Here is a 15,266-nt window from a genome sequence, read left to right on the forward strand (position 1 = left end):
AAGTTAAATAAAAAAGAAGAAGTGACTTCTCTTTCTCACGTGATACAGACATGATTTTAAAATATTTAGAGTGATTATTATTCGCACTCTCAAAATAATTCGACCCTTACACTTAATGAAATTTTGGACGCTGTTAGTATTAGGAGTTAATTGAACTTTTTATAAAGGTTGATAGGTTTAATTGGTAAAAAAAAATGATAAAAATTTAATGGATTTAATTGAAAAAAAAAATAAAAACTTAATTAGACTTTTATAATAAGTTTAAAAGCATTTTTATACCTTTTGTTAATTTATTTTTTATCCTGAAAAAGATTTACTGTGGGCCCAGTTTGCTGATTAGGCAATATATTAATGACATGTCAAGTATTGTCATAAGGAATATTCTTTTTTTATTGTCACATCAGCATCGGATGATTAGAATATAATTAGATATCTTGAATTAATATATTTTGCTTAAATCTTAATACTAATTAAAAAAAATTAAAAAATTAGTACTAATTAAAAATATAATTAAGAAATTTAGTAGCAACTGGACTGTTTAACATATATAATGCACAATAAGATTGGTGGTTCCAAAAGAAAAGGGTACCTTCATTATGATGAGATGGGAACAGAGTAAAAGAATTTTAAGTCATAAAGTAGAAAATAATGTTAATAAAAAATTGAGATATTGTAATAGGGCATAATAAAGTTGCAATAGAATTACTATTATATCTTATTTTTGCTACTTTATTTAATAATATAAAAAATTTGATAGGAGGTAATAATAAATAGATAATATAATTAATATTAATGTTAAATGCATAATAAAAGAGTGGGTAAAATAAAATATATTTTTTGTCTTTTTAATTAATATATTTTAAACATTTTGTACTATCCATCAAAATATTTTGGATCTAAAAGTCATAAATATTTGATTTGAAGCTGAAATTGTAAAATTAAAGTATTAAATATTGAATAAATGGGATTATGATTGGAACTCGTTATTTTGCAAGAGGTGTAATTTGGATTCCACGTGGGAAGAATGATGATTAGATTATATTAGAAGCCCAAAATTGATGCAAAATTTTAGTGTCCATGCAAAGCGCACCTTTTTTTCTTCCCATTTCTCATCGATTCTCATCCTTCCTTCCTTCATCATCTCTCTCTCTCAAGCTCTCAACTCCTTTTTGTTAAAAAATTTAATTACACAATCAAAAAGCACAAACCCTAATCATCAGCATTAACAGTAGCAAGATCTCTCTCTCTCTGTTCGCATTCTCTCTAGGTAGCTAGATACATACATAGATCTATGCAACTCTCGTGAAATCTTGGATGATGAGAACCGACCGAACTTACTCTTAATTTGATCCGTTGATTGGTTGTGCTGCTAATGGCGTCGATCTTGATTGATAATGGCTCCCCGAGCCCTTGGCATTTCTTCGTCGCTCTTTCCTTCTCTTTCGGTTTCGTTGTTGCTAGATTCTTCCTCGACAAGTTCATCTTTCGTGTAAGCAGTTTCTTTGAGTTTGATTCTATCTAGTTAAATTTTCTTTTTTTAATTTTATTATTAAGCAAGATTCGTTGTTACGCTTTCTTTTCTTGCTACTATATAATAATAGGAAATGTGAGCAGTTTCATATTTCTTTTTAATTGGAATCTGTTTGTGTGAAATGAAAGATTTACTGGAATTATTTAGTTCTGTTGTTGTGTTATACTAGATTAAGTGATGTTTCTTGCTCGTTTCAATTGTGAATTAGTAGGAAAATTAAAGAAGCTCAAGATTCAAAGTTGTGCTTATCTTTAACATGTAATGCGAAATGTAGAATTTCATGCATACTGTTTTTGATCGGCATCCTTTCTTTGTGAAAAATTTGGGGGAATTAAGTGAATCTGCTTAGAAGAGGCTTTTGATTTCTGTTTCTTTTCCTGTCTATATGTAATTGCTACATATTGTTAACATGTGGTTGATATTTTTCTTATAAATTGTTGCTATTATTATTATTATTATTTTAGAGGCTGGCAATTTGGTTTGTGCACAAGAAAAAAGGACCTTTGAAGAAGATTGATGAGGCTACGCAGGCAACTATTGCAAAATGCACCGAGTCAATGTGGAAGCTAACATACTATGCTACTGTTGAATTTTGTGTTCTCTATATTAACTACAATGAACCTTGGTTTACTGATACTAAACAATACTTCAATGGATGGCCCAATCAAGAATTAAAGTGAGTTATTATTCATTTGCTAAGACTTAAAATTATGGAAATGCTTCTTTTTTACTTGAGAAGTTCAAATCTTGGAGTTTACTGACTTGGATTTTTATTTTTTTGGGTTCATTTCAGGATTTCACTGAAGCTTTTCTACATGTGTCAATGTGGGTTCTACATGTACAGTATTGCTGCTCTCCTTTTGTGGGAAACTAGAAGGAAGGATTTTGCTGTGATGATGTCCCATCATGTAATCACAGTTTTACTGATTGGATACTCTTACATTACAAGGTAACACTCCAATTACTTACTAATCACAGTGCTTTGATAGTGATTCGCACATCTATTGGGTGCGACTTTTTTTAGGTGAAGCTGTTCCTTGCATCTTTCTCTTTTACCATCACTATTGATCATTCATTAACTAAATAAATGGACTAGTGTGCATTTTTTAGGGGAGACATGCTGCAATTTTATTGCATTTTGAATAGGTAAAAAACAATATTTAAAAAGAACTAAATGGCTCCTAGTGATGCAACTCAAGTACCAAAAGAATGAATTTCATTTACACAAGGAAATCAATAAAATCTACAACATCAAAATCATCTGTTATTCCAACTCAATGAATACTTGTTCTCATTACAGCTGGGATCAGCTATGTGAATCCGTTTCCTCTGTTCTTTTATGTTTTGCTTTGCATCTTTAGAAATGTTAAGTGTTGCTAAATCCTGCTTCGCTGCTTAGCTTAACTCCATTTGATTCTAGATCTATCCCTTCTCTTCCCCACTCTCTGTGACTTCAATAAGTTTAACCTTCCATGCAAGTACATTTTTCGGTTCGTGATATATATGACCTCCAGCCATCTGAATCATTCCTTTTGCAATGTATATTCAATAGGCGCCACTAACTACATCCCACATATTCACTCATTCCTGATCCTTGTATTTCCACAGAGATATCTTAGCCTTCTCATACCTCCCATACTAATTTTATGCATGTTGTTTATTCACTGCCTAACACCTACTTTCATACATCATAGTGGTCAAATTGCTGTTGATACTGTTCTTAAGTCCATTATCATAGTTTATTCTTGTCACCATCAAGTTCATGCTTTGAGTGACACAAAACAAGGTCAGACTGATGGATCTGTTCTCTGCTTCCTATAATGAGTTTGTTGGTTGATATGTTGTCATATGGCTTGAGTTAGATGGGTTCTTTGCTGCTTGTGTTGAAGACTTTAGAACCTTTTTGCGAGAGAAAAGAACTTTCCTCTCATCTGAGGGCAGTAAAAGCTAGCTGTCCAGATGGTTAATATTTCATGTTTCCAAGAGTACCATGCTTGTCTTAATTTTCAGAACTGTATTGGGTCTTGATAATATCAAAATAGAGATTCTCAAGTATATTTAGATGCAAAATAAATGGACGTTCTATTATTCCACTATTGGTTTTATGCATAGTAGTAGCAAAAGTTAATTAGATTTGATTTGGAGATATCCAATGGGAGAGCTTATTTAAATCTTTTCATTTCCAGTTTTTTCCGCATAGGCTCAATTATCCTTGCCTTGCATGATGCAAGTGATGTATTTCTAGAAGCTGCAAAAGTTTTTAAATATTCTGGGAAGGAGCTTGGAGCTAGCATTTTCTTTGGAATGTTTGCTGTCTCGTGGCTCATATTACGACTAATATTCTTTCCCTTTTGGGTAATCAAGGCTTCAAGGTTTGTCTACTTTGTAATTGATTTGTTTTACTACATGTGGCAATTTAGTGACTCCTTTTGCTTATGTATTCTGTTGGCTGGCATTTTTCAGCAATGATATTGTGGACTATTTGGATTTGACATTGCCCTACCCCACGTCACTGTACTATGTTTTCAATACAATGCTGCTGATGCTACTTGTCTTCCACATTTACTGGTGGGTTCTGATATACTCAATGATAATGAGGCAGCTGAGAAATAGAGGAAGAGTGGGGGAAGATATAAGATCTGGTAAGCCTTTGTGTTATATATTTTACGTTTTTTAACGTTATTTGGGGTTAATTTCTCATTACTAATTTTCCCTATGTAAGAAAATGTGCACATCAATTGCTAAATGATTCTTTAAGAAAATGCCTCACAGTAGCCTGGGTGGTTGAATTGGGTTACCAAGATTGTGTATTTAACAGACCAGGTTACCCATTAAATCTGCAAGGATATAAAGTTGGTCAACCCCAGTTCAACCGTGGCTCAGCCAAACCTGGCATGTTTAAAGAGTTTGATCTTGATTGAAACCAACATTGCATGCTAGAAAACTTAAATTTCCTGGGAGTATTGGCAGTTGAATCGTTGCATGCTAAATGCCTACCACTTGCCGCAAATGTTGTGTATTAGATACTACAATTTCTATGTTCATTATTTTACTTGGACACTTTTCTCCCTCTCCTTTTTGTACTCATTACATTGTTTATTAGATTTGAATCTCACTCCCAGTAGAAGGATTAGAGATGACAACATATTACTGTTCCTTTTATCCCAAATAAGTACTGATACCCTGTGACAAAAAATGTTTAAACTTTCTGAAGAATATAAACAAAACATACTCTAGTATAATACTAATATGCCATTAGAACTTCTATTTTGCTTATCATATGCGCCCTGATGCATAGTTTTAGATGTTTATCTATTTCTTAGCTCAATGGTCTGATATATTTTTTTTTGCTTGAAGATATTCTTAATTACTAGAATTGAAGCTTAATCTCTTCAAATCAACTGGATTTTACTACATTAGTGTGGCTCCTTTGCAAGAAAATGGCCCTAAAACATATCTCTTGTGTTTGCATTTGTATTTTGTGTTTCCAAATTTTTGAAAGAGATGAGAGAACATGTGGTCATTTGGAATTGCAGAAAGACGCTTAATTATAAGATTAATAGTACAAGATAAACTTTAGAAAGTCTGGAGACTAGGAAGGAAGAAGGTCCAGACTAGTAAGAAGCATTATCCTTAATTCTGTATGGTTACTGTAGTAGTTTTAAAAGTCAGGCTACTTATTTTTCTATAGTAAGTAATTATCATATTGTTTCATTATGTGCTATCGCTTTTGACTTGCATCCCTATTCATTTAGACTAGTTCTTAATGTATTTTTGTACACAAGCAGATTCAGAAGATGATGAATAGGTGGAAGATTTTGTTCGACTTCTTTTGTTCGGTGATGGCTCTCAGAAGATTAATTCAACATGTCTCTGTAGGTTTTGTCTATTCATTTGATTGGTTATCACCAACATGGTGAATACTTACTTTGGTTTCAATAGTTAATTTTGTTTCCATGGTGTAGATGAAAGGAGGTAGGACCATCAAGTGTTGCCTTTCGATATATCTTTTGGTGTATAAATAATAGGAAATCTTGTATAATTGTTCACTCTTTGATAAACCCTTGTTTTGAGATAAGTCCATATATTTGGGGAAATGGAAAGTGAAAAAAGAAAAAAAAAAAAAGAGGAGAAAAGAAAAAAGAAAGAAGCTTTCATCTTGCAATTTTTTGCATTATTTGTCTGTCTTGATATTTTTTATGTCTCTGTTTTGATGTAATTAAATCAGTGAGGTAGTGGGAATTCATAACTTTGAGATGATATCAGAATATGTGGGAGGGAACAAATTAGAGATTCATTAGTTAGACAGATCAGGTTTCAGTCCTTGGGGAAACCTTAAGGTGTGATAAAAATACATCATACATAAGCCTCAGTTATTTCCTCACTGCATGTCACCTATTTGTTCACTTGCCATTCTCACACACTCTGTCTCTATCCCTATCTCTTGATTGTTGTGTTTTTGAGGTTTTGAACTGGGTTGGTTACATACGCTACCAAATTTATTAACCCTAATCTACGAAATCTAATTATTATTTTTATTTATTTCATTAGCTTTTTATTAAAATTTATTTTCTTACATTTTTACCCTTAATATTTGGTGAGAGGAGCAGATCAGTCTTTAAACTATTTTTAAGGGCAAACTTATTAATATAATTTCTTAATTAATTAAAAATATTTTAATATTAATAAAAAAAAGACTCACATCTCTTTCTCTCCCTCTCCTTCTTTCTTCCTTTTATCTGTTCCTTCAAAAGTTTACAGAAAATTTAATGGCTATATGACAATCATAATCAATTGTGTATTATATAATAATCATCAATTAATTAAAAGAAAAGAAAATGTAAGCACCACCAGCGACAAAAGAAGAACAATGGCTTCCTGCTTATCAAAAATTGGTACAAATGAAGCTGATGATTAAGGGCAAAAAGCACCAATCTAGTTTTTATATTATCAACAAAAATTTTACATTAGGGATCTACATTTCGAATTTAGGGATAATAATAATAATTCTATTCTATGCGTTATTAATGGTGCAATGTAAATTGGGAATAATATCAACGAGTTTTGAATTAGATGCTTAGAGCATCATTTGATTTGTACGCTAAAATATAAGACAAACTCTATACATATTATTCTTTTTCAAGAATATAAAAAAAAAAAAAAAAAAAACAATTTTATGCTACTATACTATGGAAACAAATTAATTCAAATTTCAATTTATATGATTATTTGCTCATAATTAGACAATTAATCTCATGTGAGATCCAACAAGTAAGTATTAAACAGTGATATTAAGTAAATTATTTAAATAATGAGTGTTGAGTGTTGTGTTAAGTGTTAAGTGTTAAGTGTTGAGGACTAACCTTTCACAATCACATAGAATATGCCCACTCCTGATCCTCGCACGAGTGCATCAGATCAAACCCCTTCTAAATAAAAGCTTCACAAAATAAAATTGAACACTGGCAAGCAAGAAGCCAACCTACAACAGAATTACATGGCGGCGGCGGCGGCGGCTACCACCAGACCCTTCAATCTGAAAACCTCTTCAAATCCCCTCTCTTCCTCTCCTTTCCTTTCCCCAAATCATAAAAACCTCAAAAGCTCCAGCTTTTCTTTCCTTCTACCACACTTTTCATTGAAGACTCAATCTTTAACCATCAAAGCAACATCATCGCCACCAACGACAACAACCCACAAAACAACCACCTCCGTTTCCCAATCAAACTCACAAGATCGTTTCCGGGTTGACATTTTGTCAGAATCTTTACCGTACATTCAAAAATTTAGAGGCAAAACAGTAGTAGTAAAATATGGTGGTGCTGCCATGAAAGTCCCTGAACTTAAAGCATCTGTAGTAAGTGATCTTGTTTTACTTTCTTGTGTAGGCCTTAGGCCAATTCTTGTTCATGGTGGCGGACCAGAAATTAACAACTTTCTTAAACTTCTTAATATTGAACCCGTCTTCCACGATGGTCTTCGTGTCACTGATGCAAAAACAATGGAGATTGTTTCAATGGTTTTAGTTGGTAAAGTAAATAAAGACTTAGTTTCGCTTATTAATAAAGCTGGTGCTACTGCTGTTGGTCTTTCTGGTATGGATGGTCGTTTACTTATGGCTAGACCTAATCCAAATTCTAAACATTTAGGGTTTGTTGGTGAAGTTGCTAGTGTTGATAAGACTTTACTTGAGCCTCTTATTAATAATGGGTTTATTCCTGTTATTGCTTCTGTTGCTGCTGATCAGTTTGGTCAATCTTATAATATAAATGCTGATACTGTTGCTGGTGAAATTGCCGCGGCTTTAGGTGCTGAAAAATTAATTCTCTTAACTGACGTTGCTGGTATTTTGGAGGATAAAGATGATCCTACTAGTTTGGTTAAGGAGATTGATATCAAGGGTGTTAAGAAAATGATTGATGAGAAGAAAGTTGCTGGTGGTATGATTCCTAAGGTCAATTGTTGTGTCAGATCGCTTGCTCAAGGTGTTAGAACTGCCAGTATTATTGATGGAAGAGTTGAACATTCTTTGCTTCATGAGATTATGTCTGAAGAAGGCATTGGAACTATGATTACTGGGTAATATGTAGTCATTCTATTCTCTTCTGTGTTGTAACTCTTAATTTTAAATTGCATGTAACTTGACTGAATGAATAAATTACTGATTATTCTGGGGTTCAGAGATTGTTGTTTTGATTATTATGATTTTATTGTCATCCAATAATGTTCCTAAATCTTAGCTCGACTAGGTTTGGTCCCTTTAGGTGTTCTAAATTTTGCCTTCACTTATTTACTTCTTTAGGAATGAATTTTTTTTTATTTCATGGATTGAGGCTGCTAAAATGGGGTACTGATTGCTTATTTGAAATTGAAAAGGGAATGTTTTTGAGAGTGCCATATTGATAGAAGGAATTGCAGAAAATTCCACACTGATCTTTGGAAGACAGAAGATTGCATAATGCAGGGAGTAGCTATGGAGAGCTCTAGAACTATTTGAAAATTAAGGCAAATATTTGATTCGCCCTTTCTAAGTCTTGGAGAGATGGGTTTAGTGCTTGTATTTATCCCCACAGCAGAAATAGTGAATGGAGCTTTCAATTTAACTCGATCCATATGCATCTAAAAGTCCCAAAATCAAGAAAGAAATGTACATGTCAAAACTCTATGAAAGGATCAAATGAATACTGCAAAGTTAGCCATGCATTGGATGCTATCCTGTTTGTTTACCTGCTATAGAGATCTTTGAATCCTTGCTGCTATGTTCCATATATATGCTGCTGCAGTCCCCCGCATTCAAGTATAGCTTAGCTATATAATTGAACTGCTCACACATAGTATATATCTTGATTCTTCAGCTAGCTTTGTGTATATGATTGCATGACCTTTGTTAGTAACATGACCTCTAATGATTATGCTTGGATGTGATTATGAATGATCAATCATGCTACATTGTCTCTGTGTGTAATAATCACTGATTGCGCATGCGGCCATCTAGGAAGATTCTGTGATATGAGTCTATTAGAGGTTCCTAGTGTGTTCTAGTGTCAATCTGGATGCACAATATGCCTGAAGTATAATTTAGGCATTTAAAACTGTCTATATTTGTCCCACATATTGGCGTGTATTTGGTGATGATTCTTTCACAAATTCTGGTTGATGTCAGAGGGCATCCTCAGAATGTTTTACTTTCCCCCAAAAGACCTGCGCCCAGGACACTTCTACACCTTTTTGTTTAACCTCTCTCCTGTATGTCTGAACCTAGTACGGAGACCTGCATACATTTGTTAATGCTGCAGTCCTTTCCCTCTACACAGCTCAAATGCAGGCTCTGTTGTGTGTATATATGTGTTGAGTGGTAATGTAAATGAAATTTCCTGATTAGGCATTTTTGGACCTGAATTAGTTAGTTAAAATGCATAGTCTGTGCACCTGCATTTTCCTATCAAACAATGCGTTTGAATTGAAATTGCAAAGCATTTGCATGGATAAGCTATTCTATGAAAAATTGACAGGTTTGGACAGGGTTTTGAAGTATTTATCTGCTGCTGAATTCTGCAGTCACAGCTGCAGAATTTCGTCATGGATATCTTGAGAAAATTTGACTTCATATTCATATTTTCTAGTTACGCTTCGTGTGCGGTTATATGTGTTTTCTTGATACCTGAAAACTTGTTCGACTAAATTAGAGTATGCATGAGTTGATGTATGTGCTGCAATTCCTGGTTAGCTCATGGTTTAAAGTTTGCTATCTTAATACTTAATCGGTTGCTTAAATACCTATTTGTCATAATTAGTTACATCCATTGGCAAACATGTAAACAGTTTAGATCAGAATGCTAGTGTAATGGAGGTTTTGTGACAAATCTACTCTCCTAGCTTATTCTTTTGACACCAATACTCCATTTTCTGTTTGATTCTTTCTTGATTCGGTCGTTACTGAAACTGCTGAGAAAGAGAGAAACAGAGAAAGGAATTTGAGCTCAAGTTTAAGAAGAGGGGGGGAGGAGGATTCTATCTCAAACCTTGAAAGATGCTCTTCATATGCCCTCCACCATCTTTGTTGCTGTTATGAGTAATGCCTATGTGGTGCTGTTGGGCAATTAAAACTTTTGCTTGTGTCTCTGCTGGAAAGCATGCATTCTTAGTGCTTGAGGCCATTTGTGTGCCATCAGGCATAACAAAACTTTAGGATGATAAATCATGTAATGATGGTAATATTCACTTCAAATCAATATGCAAGGTAGCTAATCAAACACATATAATTAAAGATATGAATCAGAAATAATATATGAAATTTGATTTAAATAATCATAAATATGCAACTAGCCCTTGATTTGAGAGGGAAAGATGCCTGGGAGTAGAAAGAAAAAACGTGTTTATTTATTGAAGTTTGAATGAAAGGAAAGGAAAGGAAAGGTGGTACAGTAAGAGGGGGACGTGTGACAGTAGATGTCTACGTTTAGACAAAACACCTTTCCAACATTCATCGGACATCGAAAGAGACAGAAGCAAAAAAAGAAGAAGGAATTATGACATCATGGATTGAGTCATAAGGGTTCAAACGTGTATGGTTAGTTCGTTAATAAACCAGCTGTCTCCTTTTGGGCATGTGGGCCCTCTTCGACTTCCGAAATGATTGGTACCAATCCCTGTCTCCGTATTCTATCCATTTTATGAAATCGGTCAACCATAAATATCTCATCTCCTTTTTTTTTTTTTTTTTTTTTTAATTCTTTTCTATTTTTTTTTATTTTTGCTTTAATCGAATACGCTTAGCTATGCATCACTTCAAAACAGAAACCGACCCGACCAAAAATTAAAATCAAAACCAATTAAATTGCGGCTTAGCTCAAGAACAATTTCTTGTTATTTAAAATCGAAACTGATTCTTTATAATTATTTATAGATTTTTTTAAACATCTCTTTATAGATAATTTTAGAATTATATTTCTTTCTTAAATTACTATATATATATATATATATATATATATATATATATCTATATATATAGTTTATTTATTATTTATATCTTTTCATAAGACTATCTCATTTTTCTATTAATATAATTTTCTATACAAAAAATTATATCTTTGTTATATTTTGTAATGATTATTAACTAATAAAAATACTAAATTAAACTCGTAGGACATAGTTGGTTTTTTAATAAACATCTGATACTATTAATTATTAAGATATTGATTTAAAGAGATATTATTATAATTTATTTTCATTTTTCTCATAAATGCAATAATGGATCGATCTGATTTGCAACTCAAATTTGTCAAGAAGTGCAATTTCAAAGTCAAACATATTGAGTATTTTTATGTAAATTAAACCTAAGTTGTTTAATCATTTAAGTTGAGGCCTATCCAATTCTAAACAATAGAAAATCATGGTCAAATAAAATGCGAATCAATAACAAAATTGATCATACTTTCTTTTTGTCCCCTTATTATAAAAAGATGAAAATTAATTGCTATAGATGGTGTTACCTTGTTCTTTTCTTCTTCTTTTAACTACTAAAAAGAAAAAAGAAAAAGTTTGACTTTTAAAATCTATGATTTAAAAGTTTGACATTTGAAAATTGTAGTTTGTTTTGAGATATAATACATATATAAAATTTAACTCTTTGGTTGATTATTTCTTATTATTTTTCTAATTTAAAAATTGAATTAATGCACTATAGTGATAGTCTTTTTGTAGTGAGGAAACTTCCAAAATAGCCAAAAAAAATTTAAAAAAAAAAAAGAAGAAGAAGAAGAAGAAAGAAACTGGAGTTATTCTGCTGTGTGTGCGCCCACTTACACTTAGATGATTGGTTTATTTCCTCTCAAAGCCTTCGCATAACATCTCATCACTATCATCGCGACCGTCCAATGGTCCCGCGTATAACTTTCATCGTTAAGACAATCTGCCACGTCAGACTGCCAGTTCCAGCTGGCGCTTTGTCATCCGAAACCAGCAAAACCACTCACTCCACTACTGATAGTAATACTACTCTTTTAAACAAGGCGATGGGCCCCACACTTTCCTTTTGTCCTTTCAATATCCTCACGTGTCCCTATACTTCCTTTCAAACCCGTGTCTAATTTGCGTCACCAGCTGGCACTCCACGTCAGCTTATTTTCTTCCCCCCGTATATATACGCTCAGACCATCACCAAATCTAAGACACCACACCATCTCTCTCTCTCTCTCTCTCTCTCCTTAATCACAGATAAAAACAAGTACATTCACTCTCCGTACTGCACTTGGAAGGGAGCATGCAAAGATCCTCAAAACGGCAAAAGTGCACCGGGACGGCTACTCCGGCCACTACTACCGACTTGCTTTCTCCGGCCGCAACTGCAGTTCTCCCGCAGCAGCAGCGACTTACCCAGGAGCAAGAATTTGCCATCATGGTTGCTGCCCTTGGAAACGTTCTCTCTGGCTCCGCAAGTAGTAGTACTGCAATGGCCTCGGATTTTTCGCAGGAGCTGTTCCATCTTTCGTTTCCTTCTTCTAATTCACAGTTTGCCACCTCCGGTACCGCTGCTGCCGCAACTGCGATCAACCCAATACTGCCGCCATTGGACCTGGACACGTGTAACGTTTGCAAGATTAGAGGGTGTTTAGGATGCAACTTTTTCCCGCCAAACCAAGAAGAGAGCAGCAACGGAAATAACAAGAAAGGGACGAGGAAACGAGGAAAGAAGAATTACAGAGGAGTAAGGCAAAGGCCATGGGGAAAATGGGCGGCCGAGATAAGGGATCCTCGGCGGGCCACCAGGGTTTGGCTTGGGACTTTTAACACGGCTGAGGATGCTGCTAGAGCTTACGATAAGGCAGCCATTGAATTTCGAGGGCCCAGAGCGAAACTGAATTTCCCTTTTCCTGACAACACGAGTAATAATCATTTAGAAGATCAAAGTCATCATCATCAGCAGCAACATATGCAAGAACAGAACGTGATCATGGATGGGAAAAGAAGCGAATTTGAAGAAGCTGCTGCAGGTCAAGAAAACGAGTTCCTGGGAATTGAAGCAATCGGAGAAGATGAGATACAACAATGGATGATGATGATGGACTTTAATAATGGCGATTCATCAGATTCTGCTGGTACTGCTACTACAGCCACTCTTGGGTTTTAAATTAATCAAATTAAGTTGCTTGATTAATCATGTAAGCAAAATTTTTGTTGTAAATTAAATTTTTTTTTTCCAGTTTATGATTCTTTCATTGTTTTAACAGAAAGAATCATTAAGCAGTGATTATTTAGGACTTCAAACGTTAGTTAATAATTCCTACAAAGTTTCTGTAAGTGAAATATTTGTATCCAGTCTTGCAAATTAATGTGTTTTTCTTGGAGGTGGGTGTTTGGGTAGAGGGAAAAATTTGAATCTGAGAAAGATAAAGTGGGACCTACACGTTACCGAACGATCTCACCTGATGAAAAAGATGCGAGAAAGCGTAAGTCAGTTGGCATAAAATGGACCCTGTGACCGTGTCCGCGACCATATAACATAAAGCGATGCCGTTTGTTCTAATAATTACTAATAGAAAAAGAAAAGGTGTCGTTGCCACTATATTAATCATTTTTTCTTTTAAGAAATATTTTAATTAAAACGTGAGTCATATGGGGAAGAGGAATCATATTAAACATGTGCTTTAAATCAATCATGGGATTAAAATAATCTGGATAAGCTAATTGACACGAGTACAATTAATCACGTGTTATAATGTGATCTAAACTATAAGTGGATAGACATGTCCCCTCCCCCCATGGAAGGAAAAGCAATCTGCAATAATAATTTAATTGTACACAAAGCATATGAATTAGTGAGTGGTTACTTAGAGTTGTATGACCTAAAATAACAATTAACACGTGTTAATTTTATTTTATATTTTTTTTTTAAAGATGTTATGTTACTTATAAAGATTTGGTTAGAAGTCTTTATTATAAAGTGAATATATCTACATTTTCTATATATCATATAGATTATTCATGTTCTAATTGTTATATCTACAACCCTAATTATTTAGTTTTTTTTTTTTTAAATTTTTATCAACAATTATGCTAGTGAATTTAGTCGGATCAAACGATGATAAAACTCTATTTAGATGATAAATCAATTGAGAGAGCTTAATACCGGAATCTATTTATTTTTGGATATTAAATTGCAATAAGTTATAATTCTCTACTAAAATTGATAAAAAAAATAAAGAATTAATTAAATTTGAAAAAAAAAAGCATAAAATGCAGGGTGATTTTGGGTACTTAAGTTTTACATATTATGCTTAAACCTATATATTATAAATTAATTATTTTAGTTTTAATATAAAATAATTAATAAATATGCAGTCATTTAATATTAATACGATATATGTCATTTATCTATCAATTTAATTTATCCATCAATAATGATTAATTTATGTAGGACTTAAATTGATAGATAAGTCCCACTCCCGGTCGGTAAGCGCGTAAGAAACACACTATTTTTCTTAATTTAATTTAATTTTTGTCTTTGTTAATGCATAATATGCAATATGCCTGAATTCAATGTCAAGTTGGTGTTATCCCATTATATATTGTTTGTCTTTGTTCTTTTCTCTTTTTTGTTGCTTTATTAGCATCTAACATTTCTTTTCACTAATGAATCTTGTTGAAAAGAAAAAGTGATCAATATGTCTTTAATATTGTGTTTAAGTGCCAACTCATTCATTCCCTTCCATTTTGTTTTCTTTATTCTTGGAATTGCACATGCTTTTTAATCTATGGGATTTTAGAACCCATTAAGAATTAAGAGGATTTTACATCATTTTTATTTCTCTCTTTTTCTATAAAGATTAAAATTGTAAGGCTATAAAACCAACCAATTTGATAATCTCTTAAAATATAAATTAAAATTTAATCGATGAGTTGGTTTATCATCAAATAAACTCTCACTGTAAATATATCATAATAAATACAAATTATATTAAGATCCGAGAGTTGTAAATAATAATTTAATATACACGATTCTGAAAACTTAATTTTATAATCTTTCAAATAAAAAATATTTTGAAATCTAGTATATGATATTATAATTTATAATTTAGTTATAGGGCACATGAAAATGTCTTGAATTTAGTGTTTTTTTTTTTTAATATTGAAAATGAGTATATATTTAATAGTAAGGAATGTACTCTCTCATACTTTAGTCTTTTGCCAAATGATATGTTAACCTTTACATCTGTAATTGGAAGTTTCAAACTCC

General features: G+C 32.9%; 3 protein-coding genes across 3 annotated transcripts; all 3 read left to right on the forward strand.

The window, feature by feature from the left end:
• Positions 1-1,046: 1,046 nt before the first annotated feature.
• On the forward strand, positions 1,047-5,696 carry LOC8275302 (ceramide synthase LOH2). Its single transcript, XM_015718862.3, has 6 exons — positions 1,047-1,489; positions 1,996-2,207; positions 2,325-2,480; positions 3,718-3,903; positions 3,995-4,173; positions 5,320-5,696. Exons 1-6 carry the CDS (start codon positions 1,373-1,375, stop codon positions 5,337-5,339), a joined length of 870 nt encoding a protein of 289 aa, XP_015574348.1. The 5' UTR covers positions 1,047-1,372; the 3' UTR covers positions 5,340-5,696.
• A 1,207-nt stretch (positions 5,697-6,903) lies between these two features.
• LOC8275303 (acetylglutamate kinase, chloroplastic) lies at positions 6,904-8,211 on the forward strand. Its single transcript, XM_002518720.4, has one exon. The coding sequence runs from the start codon at positions 7,029-7,031 to the stop codon at positions 8,112-8,114; it is 1,086 nt and encodes a 361-aa protein (XP_002518766.1). The 5' UTR covers positions 6,904-7,028; the 3' UTR covers positions 8,115-8,211.
• Positions 8,212-12,204: 3,993 nt separating this feature from the next.
• On the forward strand, positions 12,205-13,362 carry LOC8275304 (ethylene-responsive transcription factor ERF109). The gene has a single exon (XM_002518721.4). The coding sequence runs from the start codon at positions 12,294-12,296 to the stop codon at positions 13,158-13,160; it is 867 nt and encodes a 288-aa protein (XP_002518767.1). The 5' UTR covers positions 12,205-12,293; the 3' UTR covers positions 13,161-13,362.
• The last annotated feature ends 1,904 nt before the right edge of the window (positions 13,363-15,266 follow it).

This window comes from Ricinus communis, chromosome 6, assembly GCF_019578655.1.
Source record: "Ricinus communis isolate WT05 ecotype wild-type chromosome 6, ASM1957865v1, whole genome shotgun sequence".
In the NCBI taxonomy this organism is placed as follows: Eukaryota; Viridiplantae; Streptophyta; class Magnoliopsida; order Malpighiales; family Euphorbiaceae; genus Ricinus; species Ricinus communis.